The 13,542-nt window shown below is 39.7% G+C and overlaps 1 protein-coding gene across 1 annotated transcript; it reads left to right on the top strand.

Annotated features, from left to right (window-relative positions):
- The first annotated feature begins 237 nt into the window (after positions 1-237).
- Positions 238-13,542, top strand: elmod1 (ELMO/CED-12 domain containing 1). The gene is made up of 11 exons (XM_071506370.1): positions 238-360; positions 794-865; positions 4,619-4,764; positions 5,172-5,200; positions 5,352-5,449; positions 5,668-5,797; positions 6,204-6,337; positions 7,322-7,390; positions 9,062-9,112; positions 10,365-10,498; positions 10,795-13,542. The coding sequence occupies exons 2-11, from the start codon at positions 849-851 to the stop codon at positions 10,968-10,970; spliced, it is 984 nt and encodes a 327-aa protein (XP_071362471.1). The 5' UTR covers positions 238-360; positions 794-848; the 3' UTR covers positions 10,971-13,542.

Genomic DNA, 13,542 nt, shown 5'->3' on the forward strand with positions numbered 1-13,542 from the left:
TTGTCATTGTAAAGCCTCTGTATAGGAGTGTCAACAGAACCAACATGCAATAAAACAGCTGTATCTATAAAGTCTATACTGGTCTGGAATCTAATGGTATTTTAAACCATTTCTGGAAAAAAAGTTGGAAACATTTATTCTAACAAATGATCTAGAAATCGACCATAATGCAGCGTTGACAGAGGTTTTGAGCCTCTGTCCTGTGCACTGCGTTGCCTTGCTGTAGCTTTTAGACTCGACCTGCTCAGCCTCAGTCAGTGACCGTCATCATGGAGGAAGAGCAGACGCCTGTAGCCGAGTGAAGAGGACCGAACGCCGCATCCCATCATTTGTTTCGCCTATTTTTTTTATCCGAAATCGGTGAGAGGAAATGTTTTCTATTATAACCTTGATCGTTTTGTGTGCATTTCTTGTGCAGTCGATGTTGTGAGGATCGTCTTGTCGCGGATTAGTGTTTGTGCTTCGGCTGCCACAGACGATCGAGCCATAATCTCCTGATTTACTGGATTATTCGTCAGTTAATTGTGCAATAAACATCCACAAGGCTTGAGCACAGTTTTTTTTTTTTCCCTCCCTGCGTGTTTCTGTGTCATTGTCCGGACCGAGGCCCAACAGAAACGCTGCAAACGGTGGGGAGGACAAGGCAAAGCCGAAAACCCGCATCTTACGTGTGCGTTAATTGTTCAGCACCGCGGACAGCTCCGGAGCCGCGGGCCCGACCTGAGCGCCTCATGTCGGCCTTATCCACAAACCTGACCCCCCTCCCTCCTCCTGTCATCTCCTCTGTTTCCAGGCGATCACTAAACGGAGACACCACCGAGGACACCTGAAGGCTGACAGCCGCCAACATGAAGCATTTTCTCAGGTAAAGAGACTCCATTGTTGCACTGATGCAGCCAGGGCTTGATTTAGATCATTATTATTATTATTATTGTTATTATTATTATTATGTCCAAACGTGAAGGAATTCATTGTAAATGACACCCTCCTCCTCCTCCTCCTGCCCCCCCGTGTTTACCCTGGATGTGCTGTAATGACTTGTTTATACCAAATACTGTAGTGGACTGTGTATTCCCAGCTCTCCCACTGAGGCTCTTCACCATCGATTACGATATTGTGTGTCCAATAAGTGGCTGATGTGGTGTAAATGGGTTTGAGTGGGTCGCTTAAAGAGGAGGCCTCTTAATTATGGAGCATGTTAACCAAGTGCTCTCCTCTGGTGTTTCTGTTCACTCTTCTGTTCTGTGTATTTCTGCATGTTGAATACAGTTATCTGCATTTAATACACAGAAAATTAAAAGGCTGATAAATCTTATGATAATAGCCTTAACTTAAATAGTAGCTACAGTATAGTGTTTATTATATAGGCAACTGCTTCATTAATGACCTTTGTTATTGGTTATACATCATCTACTTGTAAGGTTTTTATTATAATACAAACTTGTACATATATTTGCATAAATTACAATACTGTGATGTTCTCAGCACCTTTCAGCAACAAGGCAATTTAAAAGCAAAAAGGGGCATAAAAAGGCAGCAAGACATGGTATAAAAGAAACAATATAACAAGACAATAAAACAATATGAAAAGACCTACAAGGAGAATGAAGAGGGAAAAATAAATAAATAGAGAATAAAATTCAGAAGAAAAGTTTCAAGATTTGAAGGAATAGTCCAGAATTTATTTAATCAAAGGCTGTGTCAAAGAAGGGTATCTTGATTTAAAACGGTTGGAGAATATCTCATGTGTTCTGGGAGTTTGTTCCAGATATGTGATGCATATAAACTGAACTTCAGATCTGATGTGAGAGGTTTGGATGGTTCATATTGGAGCACTTCTCAGTGCCTTATGAATCAACAGTTGCTTTATGAAATCAAATCCCTAATTTAATTAATTATTATTAATTTTCCACTTGTATATTCACTTTAGACATCAACATATCCCTGAGAACTATTTCCTTGTACAGTCACTACTGTCTGACAGACAATGACAATAAATATCATAGGTGCTTCCTCACACTAGTGCTATTTTAATTCAGATTGCATTTCCCACAAATCCCACTGTTTTCCTGCCCCTGCTTTCTTATCCTGCTTTTTCTGTTGCTGATGAAGAGAATCAATCTTTTGGAAAACATTTTTCAGGTCACGTTTTTCTCCCTTTGCTCTGGTCTCAACGATATTTAGCTTCATTTACCTTTAATGAACAATGGAGGCCAGTAGAGGCTGCCAAACTCTTTCTGCTGATGGCTGTGTTTGTTTACAGTAATTATACTAATGTGCTAAAATGAATGTGATAATAGTTTACTGATGTAAAAATTATTCATGTAGCACCTTTAATGGCTTTGGCTGATCGCAGTGTTCGCCGGTGATTTAGTGCTGCACTCGACATCAAGGACAGGTTTAAAAACACAGTGCAGAGGTTGAGATATGTTAACCTTTGGTCCCTGCTTTGGGACTCCAAAATATACTGGATCCTACATTTCCCATAATGCAACTAGCAGCACCCTTCCTGTCTGGTAAATGCCCCCATCTTTCAAACTGCACTCCTCCAGTTTGAAAGGGCGTAGGTTTGATTTCAGAAGTGCAGGGGACACAATGAAGTCAGAGGACTGTCAATCAAAATATATAAAATACATTATATCCTATTAATCTAGCAAATATGATGATATTGAATATTTCGCTTTCCATAATAATCATAGTAACACACACACAGAAAAAAAAAGCTGAGTAAATTGCTACATTTTAATGCACAAAGATCGCATCTGAGTTCCCTGATACTTTTTGTTAGATAATGTTTTATTTAGATCTTTACTAAATGAGCATTTACCTTTCCAGCCTAACTTCCAGCCTTAGCTGTCTTTATTTCAGGCTGCACAGCCTCAACAACCTCCACCACGAAGATTCAGCAAGTGTTTAAATGTCTAATGGGAGGAGATTTTTTTTTATTAATCTTTGATTTTTTTGCAGACATTTGGATGATTTGAATAGTTATGGAAATTAAACCATATAAGAAGTTTAGAGCGGAAATGTTTGTCTGGAACTGCTAACAACACAAAGACATCTGAAAAGAGACACAACTACACACTGATTTTATATTAAAAATATATCTTTGCTGATATTTTCTGAGCTCCTTCACCTTCGATATTATACAAGGTGTTATCAACAGCGACTTTCCTTTACTTGGTGCTCACTTCCCTGAAGGTTAATAAAATGACAGAGTGTCTATATGAGCTGTTTAACATGCCAGTCTCATCCACAGGCTCAGCGGGGAGGAAGTAATCCTCCATGAATGTGCTGGTGATCACTTACCTTCTTTTTGTTGACAAGGAAGATGATGTTTTGCATCAGGAGGATTTGTTTCTGCCTGAAAAGGGTCCAAACTCGATTCCACAAAAACAAAGAGGGACATTGTTAGTCCTGATTGATAAATTATAGATCACCTTCCCTGGATCTTTACTAATAGAGGAACAAAACATGAGATGATAGAAGGGTTTACATAAGAGTAACATTAGAATAACATTTTCCTGTCTTGGTTCCTAAAGTTCAGTGCAGAGTGAGAATCCACACTTTTCTTAATGGGTCACTCTGCATTTCCCAAGACACACATCTCCATTTTCATTCCCTGTGTCACCTGTAAAAATAGCTCACTTTGATTTGCTGTGAGTCTCCCCTCTGGTAGATTTGCATTTCCTTTTCTTCATACAGTATCGTCCTCCATGCTCCTCTTTTTGTCCGGTAGTGTCTTCACTAGGTTTCTCTCTCCTCGGTCCACTTTGTTCTCTGAATGTGGGTATCTGCTCTGAACTCTGAAGCAGACCTGATGAAACACTTTCGTTTGCAAGAAATGTACAGTTGGAGCAAATGGGCTGAAAATGTTGAGATTAAGAACAAATAACATGGTGTTAACAGTGAGAAATGTTTACAGAGGTGAGTGAGCTGAAAGTTAGCATTGATTTTAAGTTAAACATACATATCCCATAAGTCTTAGTTACTGTCAAAGGATCTTGGGTACTGTAGTTGTAAAATTATGAGCTGTTTAATGTTGTAAATATTCATTTTTCTTTGAGAAAATCCATCTATCAGTCAAAGCTAGTGGACCAGAGACAAACCTGGAAGTCAGATCAGGGCTAAGGTTCTCCATACCATTGGTTGCAAATCCGATAGTTGGGCCCCTCTAAGGGTACAATGAGATAAATCTGTGAGGTTGTGAGATGAATAGCAAAACAAAATGGGAAATATGTAGAAAAAGCTTTGTGCTTTTTTTTCTTGTAAAATACTGGATAGTTTTCCTCTTCAGTAACAATGACACGGTCAGAGAAAGAGACCGCGCCAGCTAGGTGAAGAAGAACGCTGTTTTCTGCTTTGTTATAAAGAATTTTTCAGATAATGCACTGGGTTTTAAATGGCCAATGATTACGGTAATCTTAAGAAATAAAGGAATTTCCTTAACACAAAGAGAAACATCCTTCAGTTTATTTGAAAAAGGGGCCATTAGTAGGTATAGTCTGGCTGACAAACCACAGTGTTCTATACTGTTGTATATATTATGTCCATCTTCTGTGTCTGTATCCTGTCCGTCTTTCTGTCAGTCTAATCCCTCCCGTCTTCTCCTCTTCAGAGTGGTGACCCAGTTCTTTGTGTTCCTCTACTGTAAATTACTGTGGCGGGGCCTCAAGTTTGTCGTCAGGAAGTTTACTGGACGCTGTGAGCTGCAGCGAATCTGCTACAACAACAAGCATGGAGCCCGCAGGACCCTCAAGATAGGTAGGCCCAGATACTGCCTGCATGCTGCCTGACATTTGCTATTCATTTTTTTTTTAATTATTTAAGGTTATTTAGTTTAATCATGTACAAACCAGCCATCATTTTATAACAGCTTTATACTGATAGATGGCTACAATATCTTAATACCATATTGTTCAAATCTAGCAGCATATTTGTATTTAATTGTATATGGTTCATTTTATTAAAATACATTTTCTGGTCCATCTATTTAATGAACAGTTTGGTTTCCATGCATCAGTTTCCTATTCACCCCTGATTGTTTCCAAATTCATAATTCATTTCTAATTTCTGCCTTGAACTAAAATATGTTCTTTAAAGCTTCTAAATAGCTGCTTTTAATTTTACCATTGGCAGTTGTCTTACACTTTGCAACCATTTCCTTCCAGAGTCGTCTCTGAGGTACTCAAAGAATGGGGTAAGAGTCTCTGAATCTGTGAATATGTGTGAGATGCAGTATGTCCATGATAATGCAGGTGTGTCTCTGTTTTCTAGCTTCAGTCCGTTAGTATCTATTCTCACTTTCTCTTCCTCTGTCTGTCCCTTGTTTCTGGTCTCGTCCTCTCCAGCTGCTTCAGTCTGCCCTCAGTGTCCATCCGGATAAAGTGGAAAAAACCATTGATGACATCATGGCCTTGAAGAAGATAAACCCTGACACCAACCCACAGTGAGACATTACACTACGCATCACATTTGTGTTACTTTATCACTTGTGTGAGGGTGATGCAGCAAATTAAACATTATCACAGGAGTGTCAACACTTCCTCATACCAGCTGTGAAAGTGTGGCTGTAGACGACGAAAAAATAACTGCAGTGACTGAGCTACCATGATGCCTCTGAGCTGCCTCATACAAACAGGCCTCCCTCTCCCTGTGCGTCCCCAGGCTGGGCATCTCTCTGCAGGCCAGCCTGCTGCAGATCGTGGGCTACAGGAGCCTGGTGATGGAGGTGGAGAAGCTGCGCAGGGAGCCTTACGACTGTGAAAACACTGAGCACGAGGACATGCTGATGAAGGTACAGAGCAACTCTGTGGCTGTTTGAAGAGCAAAAAGTAATAATGAATTAATAATTAATAATGATCTTTATTGGTACTGAACCTCATTGGTTTATCCCTCCTCCCGCTCAGCCTTTTTGTCAGATTTACACCCGCAGCTCTACATGAGCTAGTTGTAGATTTTTATGATATAATTTGTTGTTAAGAGGGGAAACTATTTGACTATGCTGAACTGGTGTGTGTGTGTTTTGTAGTTTATTTATGTAATTTAACCATGAAATTTCACATAGTTCCAGTACAAAGCATGAAACTGATCTGTTGCACAGAGAGTTCACTGCTCATTTTCAACTCCTGTCCCTAGTTGAGCTTTTACATGTACAGTGTAATTAAAACAGTCAGTTTTTATTGTGTGTGTGTGTTTTGCAGCTATGGAAGGAGCTGCGTCCTGACACACCTCTCACAGGCCGCATCTCTAAACAGTGGTGCGAGATCGGTTTCCAAGGCAGCGACCCCAAGACTGATTTCAGGGGCATGGGCCTGCTGGGCCTGCACAACCTGCTGTGAGCTCTCGTCTCTTCACTCTCTGTAAAACACCAATCACAGTCTGACAGTGTAACACTTTAATGATACAGGTATATAGATAAGGTTTGGCCACTCCCGAGCGAATGACGTATTTTGTTGATTTTTGAAGTGAAAAGAAAGAAACACAACCAGCAACCAGCAAAGTGAGCCCTTCTTCAAATGTTTACACACTGTTACCTTTGATAAATTTGAAAAATAGAAATAATAAATGTGTTATGTGCAATAGTTCGGACACTGACGCCACTTTGGGAGATAACAGCTAAGAGTCTTTCTGTTCTGCATGTAGAAAGTTTCTCCTGCTCCTCCTGCAGATCTCTCCACATTAAAGATATATACACTGAGCATATTCAACATCCACCAACAGATTTTCAGTGATTTTCAGGTCAGGAGATTGTGAGGACTTTTCCAAGATCTTCAGCTTGTGTTCTTGAAGTAGATCATGGGGGATTTTGAAGCCAGCCTCTCTTCAGTTTATATATTTAGTAGAATCCTTTCCTCCATCTTTCTGTGAAGTAGAATATTTCCACCCCCTTACCTCCACTTACTGACGTTTCAGATCAGTTAGCTTCATGGTCAGATCCTCAGCTGGTTACTGAGAGGAGCCCATGGTAGTTAACAGTTCCTAATGGCAATTCTTGACCTGCATTACGAGTCCTGAAGAGTCAATTAAAGCCTAAAGACGAGTAGATGGAAGTCCAGACTTTTGCACATGTCACAGATGTGAACACTAGTATGTATAGACACTAGTATATATGCATACCAGTGTTTACATTTGGACTTGCACATACATAGGTACTTGTTAAGTCTGTCAATCGAAGAAGTATTTTAGGTATAAAAAATTTACTTTGAGACAATATGCTCATGAGAATAATGAATATTCTCTACATGCACTGGTGGAAGTGGGCTCTTCAAATATGTTTACTGAATTCCTTTTTCTTGAAGCTCCTCTCGTCTCTCTGCAGGTATTTTGCAGAACATGACAAGGCTACTGCTCTGCAGATGCTCAACGACTCCCTGCAACCAAAGCACAAGTATGTCAACCTCCCTTCATCTCAACTTTTACCAGAACAGGTCACAATATTAAAGGAGTACACCAAGTGTTTTGGTAGAAAGTCTCTCTGGTTTTTTTAGCAGATGTAAAGCTGGTAAAGATGACCTCATATCTCTTGTCATCGAGTAGATTCCAGTTAGCTATATTATTATGGTAGTCATCTACCAGCATACAGTCAGTGCTCTCACTACTTAAACCTGCACTAATTCATGTTTCTTATACTAATCATGGCGCAAAAGACGACATGTAATGTGACAGAACCTTTGTCACATTACATGTCGTCTTTTGCGCCATGACCAACCTGGTCATAGTGACAAAAATACAGAGAATTATCACCAACTCAGCTTTAAAGAGTTTTTGGTTTTGGTTTTGCGGCACACAAACTACATTCAACCTTGTTTCCAGCTTCAGTGAAAAAACTTTAATGAACCCACTGCACGCGAGACAGACGAAGTCAGTGACATGTTGGTGAAGAAAATTAAAACATCTTGCAGCTAAAGAGTCACAGATTCTTTCAGGAGTTGGTGGAGACCAAAACAGAGCTAAAAGGAGAGTAAATGTTGGAATTCATATTCATTAGAAATGAATGCAAATGCTAATGTCGTTCAGGGTCTGTTGGTGTGAATAGGCGACTGTTTGACAACGAGTTCATTTATATTAATTTTATAAAACAATAATATTACAAATGTTCTGGTTTTAACTTGTTCCAGCTAACACAGCTTTCTACCAGAAACTTGGTGTTTCTCCTCAACATTAAACTGCACTTTTCAATCCATAACGCTGCATTTACCGCATTCTGCTTGATTGCATTCATTCTTACAGCTTGATGGCTTTCACTGCATCCTCTTTTATTGACTGCTGCTGCCTGAGCTGTTTGTCATTGGCATCTCAGTGAGTTGCCTCATTTCACAAATGAAGATTCTCCTTCTTTTTCTTCTTCACCTCCACCTCCACCTTTCTGCCCATGCCTCTCCCTCTGTCTTGTAACATGTCACTGTAGGAGCACACACCGAAAGCCAAGGTACTCGATTTCACTTTCATTCACTTGCTGTTTTGCGCCATTCACAGCTTTCTCTCTTTTTTCGGTTGATGTTTCATGCACAGTTTAAAGCTGCAGCAGCTGCACGATTTTCCTGCAAACACCCTGCTGTCTAATCAGCCTGGAACACAGCATGGGGCTGAAACAGAGAGGGATATCCCAGCGACAGTAACAATAACAGCACTGTGTCAAAGTTAGGAAATTATTGAATTGTTACTGAACATTTTTCAAGTCAAACAATCTGTATTTGATCTGTTTTTCAAGAGTTACATCATCATAGACTTGAAGCTGAGAGCCAAAGACAGGATAGAGAATTCAGAAAGTAATGAGAATTGGACTAACACATCTTTGTCTCTTTGTAGAGGCTGATGTAACAAGTTTAAGTTTAAATACATTTTATGGATAATTCTGATAATGTGTATAATATTTTAAAATGGATTATATGAATAAAACATAATGTTTAGAGTCACTTCTATAAATGAACGGAAACCTCTGGGGCTCCTGGACTCCCAGACTAGACTAGACTGTATTTAAGTCCAGCTACTGCGATCCAGACACTCAGTGTTGCTTCACTTGTAGACAGTACATGACTCAAGTGTGTGTCCTTCACAGTGAAATAAACAAGCCTGAATGGGAACAGAAGAACCTTGACAAAGCTATCGGGTAAGTGTGAGCACATGTACTGTGTGTAGACATGCAGTGTGTGTGTGTGTGTGTGTGTGTGTGTGTGTGTGTGTGTGAGGAGTGTGTGTGGAGGAGGTAAAACTGGGCGACTGCTGCTGGAGCTGTTTGAGTTTTGGCCTAAATAAACCAGTTACGGCAGTGAAAGGATTCTGTAGAGTGTGGGTATTTTTAGGAGATACTGTGTGTGTGTGTGTGTGTGTGTGTGTTTTATGAGGCAGGAAGTGTGTTACTGCTGTGTAGCCTCCTACTAAGCCCTCTGCCTCCAGTCTGCATCAGCTCTGATAAGCACCGAGGATTGAGTCTAAAAAAACACACTCACGGTTACACACAACCCTCCTGTACCCACACAGTGTGGTGAGGAGAGCTGCAAGAGCTGCAAGCTGTAAACTGCAAGTCATTGACTGTACTCTTGAGTCAGGAAACAGTAGTATATATACTAAAATGTATATTTTTTAAAAGCCTGCTATTGGATTTCTTTCTAAAATTAACTTTATTTATGTCACTGTTTTTTTTTTAATGTGTTTTATGATTTAATGTTTTCTTTTTTCATAGTGGTGGAATTCTTGTTTTCTTTTATAAAGCACTTTGTAAAATTGTTTTGAAAGGTGCCATATAAATTAAGTTTATTATTATTATTAAAGGGACAGGTCATGATTTGTAGTGTTCACTTGTCTCATGAATCCAAATGATGACCTTTTCAAAGAGAGAATGATGAGTAAATTCTTTTCATTCAAAATGTATATTTATAATTGTATGTAGTTTTATTGAATCTGTCAGCATTTCTTTAATCTGTCTTTCTGAAAAATAACACATTTTCCTGTGGGCATCCAGCACTGCATTTGCAGTGTTTGCCACAGGGATCAGGGAACTTTGTCAGCACACTAAAAATCTTCAGCTCACATGTGAATTTACCAGTGCTGCAGTGCTGTATTTAGGATCCCCCTAAATTGGTTTGGTCAGAGAAGCTTGGTTTCAGCTATATACATAATAATCACGGAGTAATTTTCCTGTATAGTGTTCATTCTTCTCTGTCCTACTGTTATTATGTCTGAGCTAACCCCTTGACTCACTAGTGGACTCTTTTTTCAAGCCCTAACGAAATGACGTTTTGTTTTTTTTTTAAAGCTGCTATATACCACATCAACATGTTTCTTTAATGAAACCATCAAACAAAAAAACACAAAAACAGGTTCAAATGAATTAACATCTATATTTCATCATCTTCCTTTAGCTATTCTTTTGCCATCGTGGGCATCAACATCACAGACCTGGCCCACTCTCTGCTGGTGAGCGGAGCCCTGAAGACTCACCTGTACAATGTGGCCCCAGAGATGCCCAGCCTGCTGCACTTCCAGCAGACCTTCTGTGAGTCAGAGCGATTAAGATCTAATATATAAAGTGTAACATCAACAGTGTCCCTCATATTTATGAACCCACCTGACTCTGACGTTTCCCTCAGCCCAGCAGTGTTTTAGCCTCTTTTAGCCCCTTGTTTTGGTTTCAGGCCTAATAACTAAACTTTCATTAACCTGTTTCCCTATATGTGGTCTAGAAAATAAGAACAATGGACTTTAATACTCCTAAAACACCCCCTAGATCTGAGGGGATGTAGTCATGTAATCCATCAATATAAAAATCTTTTTTCCTTTCCTCCATGACAGGTTACCTGATGCAGGAGTTCCACCGCTTCTGGATCGAGGAGGATCCCAGCGACATCATGGAGTTCAACCGGGTGCGCTCCAAGTTCCACCGGAGGATCCTGCGGCAGCTGAAGAACCCGGACATGGCTCTGTGCCCCCACTTCTCCGCCTCCGACCTCCACCTGGTCAACCTCTAAACACACACTCCTGACTCCTGTGACCCCCCTGACCACCACCCACCCCATCACCGAGCCCTTCATACCCCCACAGAGGTCTCCCTTGGGTGTCTGGCAGGCCAACTGAAAATCAGAAATCAGAAAACATAAATGGTTCCTCAAACAGCTGGACACATCTGGGGAGGTTCTCTTCGTCCCAGTAAACGTCATGTTGCGTCACTGCCAACAGCTCATTCAACCACTACACACACACACCCACAAATACACAACCGCACACTCACACACACACACACACACACACACACACACACACACACACTGCCTCTACGCCCTCACTGCAGCGTTAGACCACCAGCATCAGAGATGACCATAGCGATTGTAGCTGTGCATGAGGAGGCTGCACCACACCATCACAACAGACTCATTCTTATCTGTTGCTTTAAGGATTCATGACGATTGTATCACAGCCATTACACCTCAGTTCAAAACCTTTCTGCTTATTTTACCAACAAACCAAATTTACTTTCTCGACCAAAAATCCCTTTTAGATTACAACTTAGTCACCATCAGCTCAGAAGATTCTGGCAATGAGCTGGTAAAAATGTATGAAAAACCAGTTTTGTATTCAAATTGCAGAGCTATAGATATATAATAAGTTTAAATGAAGAAATGTAGCTGGCGCTGATTCAATCAAAAACAATCAAACCACCCAGGGCCAGTTTATCTATTAACTTTGTCTGTATTAGGTAGTTGCTATAGATTGTACTGTATTTATTATGTCAATATGACATTAACACCTAAGACTTCTACTTCTTGCCAAAATATCGAATGTGGAGAACTTAAAATCACAGCAGCGGTTTGTTTCTCATGAGCTCAAATTTAAGTTTTGTAAACCTGCTAAATGATCATAAATATTTTAAAAATGTGTTTAGTTGCTACAGATATTAAATGTGTAGCATTTGGCAGTGCTGTTTGGAACATATTTACATTTAGAAAAAACATTTAAAAATATTTTATGAACATTTTTTTTACAGGTTTGCAAAAGCTTTTGCCTTTGATTTGACCCCATGTATATATTCTGTTATGAATGTTCTTCACACGCTCACATTCATGATTGTTTGATTCTCTTTTAATTCATTGAATGTGACACTGTGTCCACTGTTGTATCAGCCAAAGCAATAATTTACATTCATTTCACCGCACATTTCTTGACATGTATTTATTTGCACCGCGCGTGCCTGAGTGTTTGTTTTTGCTTTCTAACTCAGAGCTGGAATGATAATCAGTTTATGCAGTAGCTGCTACATGTAGCATTTAATAGAGGTAAAATATTACCACATTCATATTGATAAATTAACGTAATTACAGTAAACAAATGTTCCCACGAGTCTGTTTGGCAGGAGATCTGCTGAATCACAAAAACATGTTTCTCTTCTACAGTGAAGCCAAAGACACAGAGGAAGCAGAGGGGTCTTCATGCTCTCCAGTGTGAATGTGGTTTTACCTTTTCTCCGCCATGATTTTATTTGCTTAGCCTAAAGTGTTTCAGTCAACTCGTTAATGAGCTAAAATGCTACATGTAGCAGTTTTAAGATGCAGCTGTTACAAAAGCGACAACCAACACAGATGAGATGATAAGACATTAAATGTAGAGCTGCTCCACAGAAAATGAATGAGGTGATAAATACTTAAAAATGTAAATTAATAAATTAAAAACACTAAAGATGGAGGCGTTGACCAGGCAATCAACGCACCAGCTTCCAAATCCTCTTAATAATAACTGATTAATATAATAAATGATTTGTTATTAGTGCATGTCACTGCTGCTCCTGTGGACTGCCTGCATTCTTTTCTTTTATTTCATTTCTTTATTTGACCAGAAAAGCATCGCTGAGCATCAGCTTGATCGTTATCTCAGCTCTGAGTCACACTTTTGATTTTCACTGAATGACAAATGAACAAAAGCCCAGATGTGACACATATCTACGTCTTCACAGCAGCGTTGCCTCTCATCGACACGTGACCACTGTATTTAACATTCACGTCACGCGTGATGCTGACAGCTCTGACAAACGTTCCCATCACGAGGACCGAGAACGTACGATATTATTTTACTGCCATGCTTGCACTGTTGATTGTGTTTGAATAGTAGTGAATATCTTTGTCTCATTGAGGTGAATGTCGATGCTTTCTGTCAGTATTATGCAGCTGTTTACTTCAGTGAATGTCAGTGCTGGTTTCATCTCCTGCTTGCATTTTGTTTTGCTTTGCTATGGTCAGCTTTGCACTACTGTAAAAAATAAAAATGCAGTTTCCTTTATGATAGGAAATCAGTAATTTGTAGTATTGGAGTATGAGGACCAGTGTGTCCCATGATACTGTAGATGAAGTTAGTTACATGCTGCTGTATATTCTGCTTTGAAACTGCCTATAAGACTGCAAACTGCATGATGATATTTTCATTGACACTGCTCTGGCGTTCTGTATTCTTCAGTAAGGCCTCAAGTAAACCTAGATATTGTAACTGTGTGCTTTATTTGTCTGTGCTGTACTTTTTGAGACCACAATAAAAACTAAATGTCAGTAAAAAAAA

This window comes from Trachinotus anak, unplaced genomic scaffold, assembly GCF_046630095.1.
Source record: "Trachinotus anak isolate AG129_WGS33_773 ecotype Australia unplaced genomic scaffold, CSIRO_AGI_Tana_v1 ptg000020l, whole genome shotgun sequence".
Classification (NCBI taxonomy): domain Eukaryota; kingdom Metazoa; phylum Chordata; class Actinopteri; order Carangiformes; family Carangidae; genus Trachinotus; species Trachinotus anak.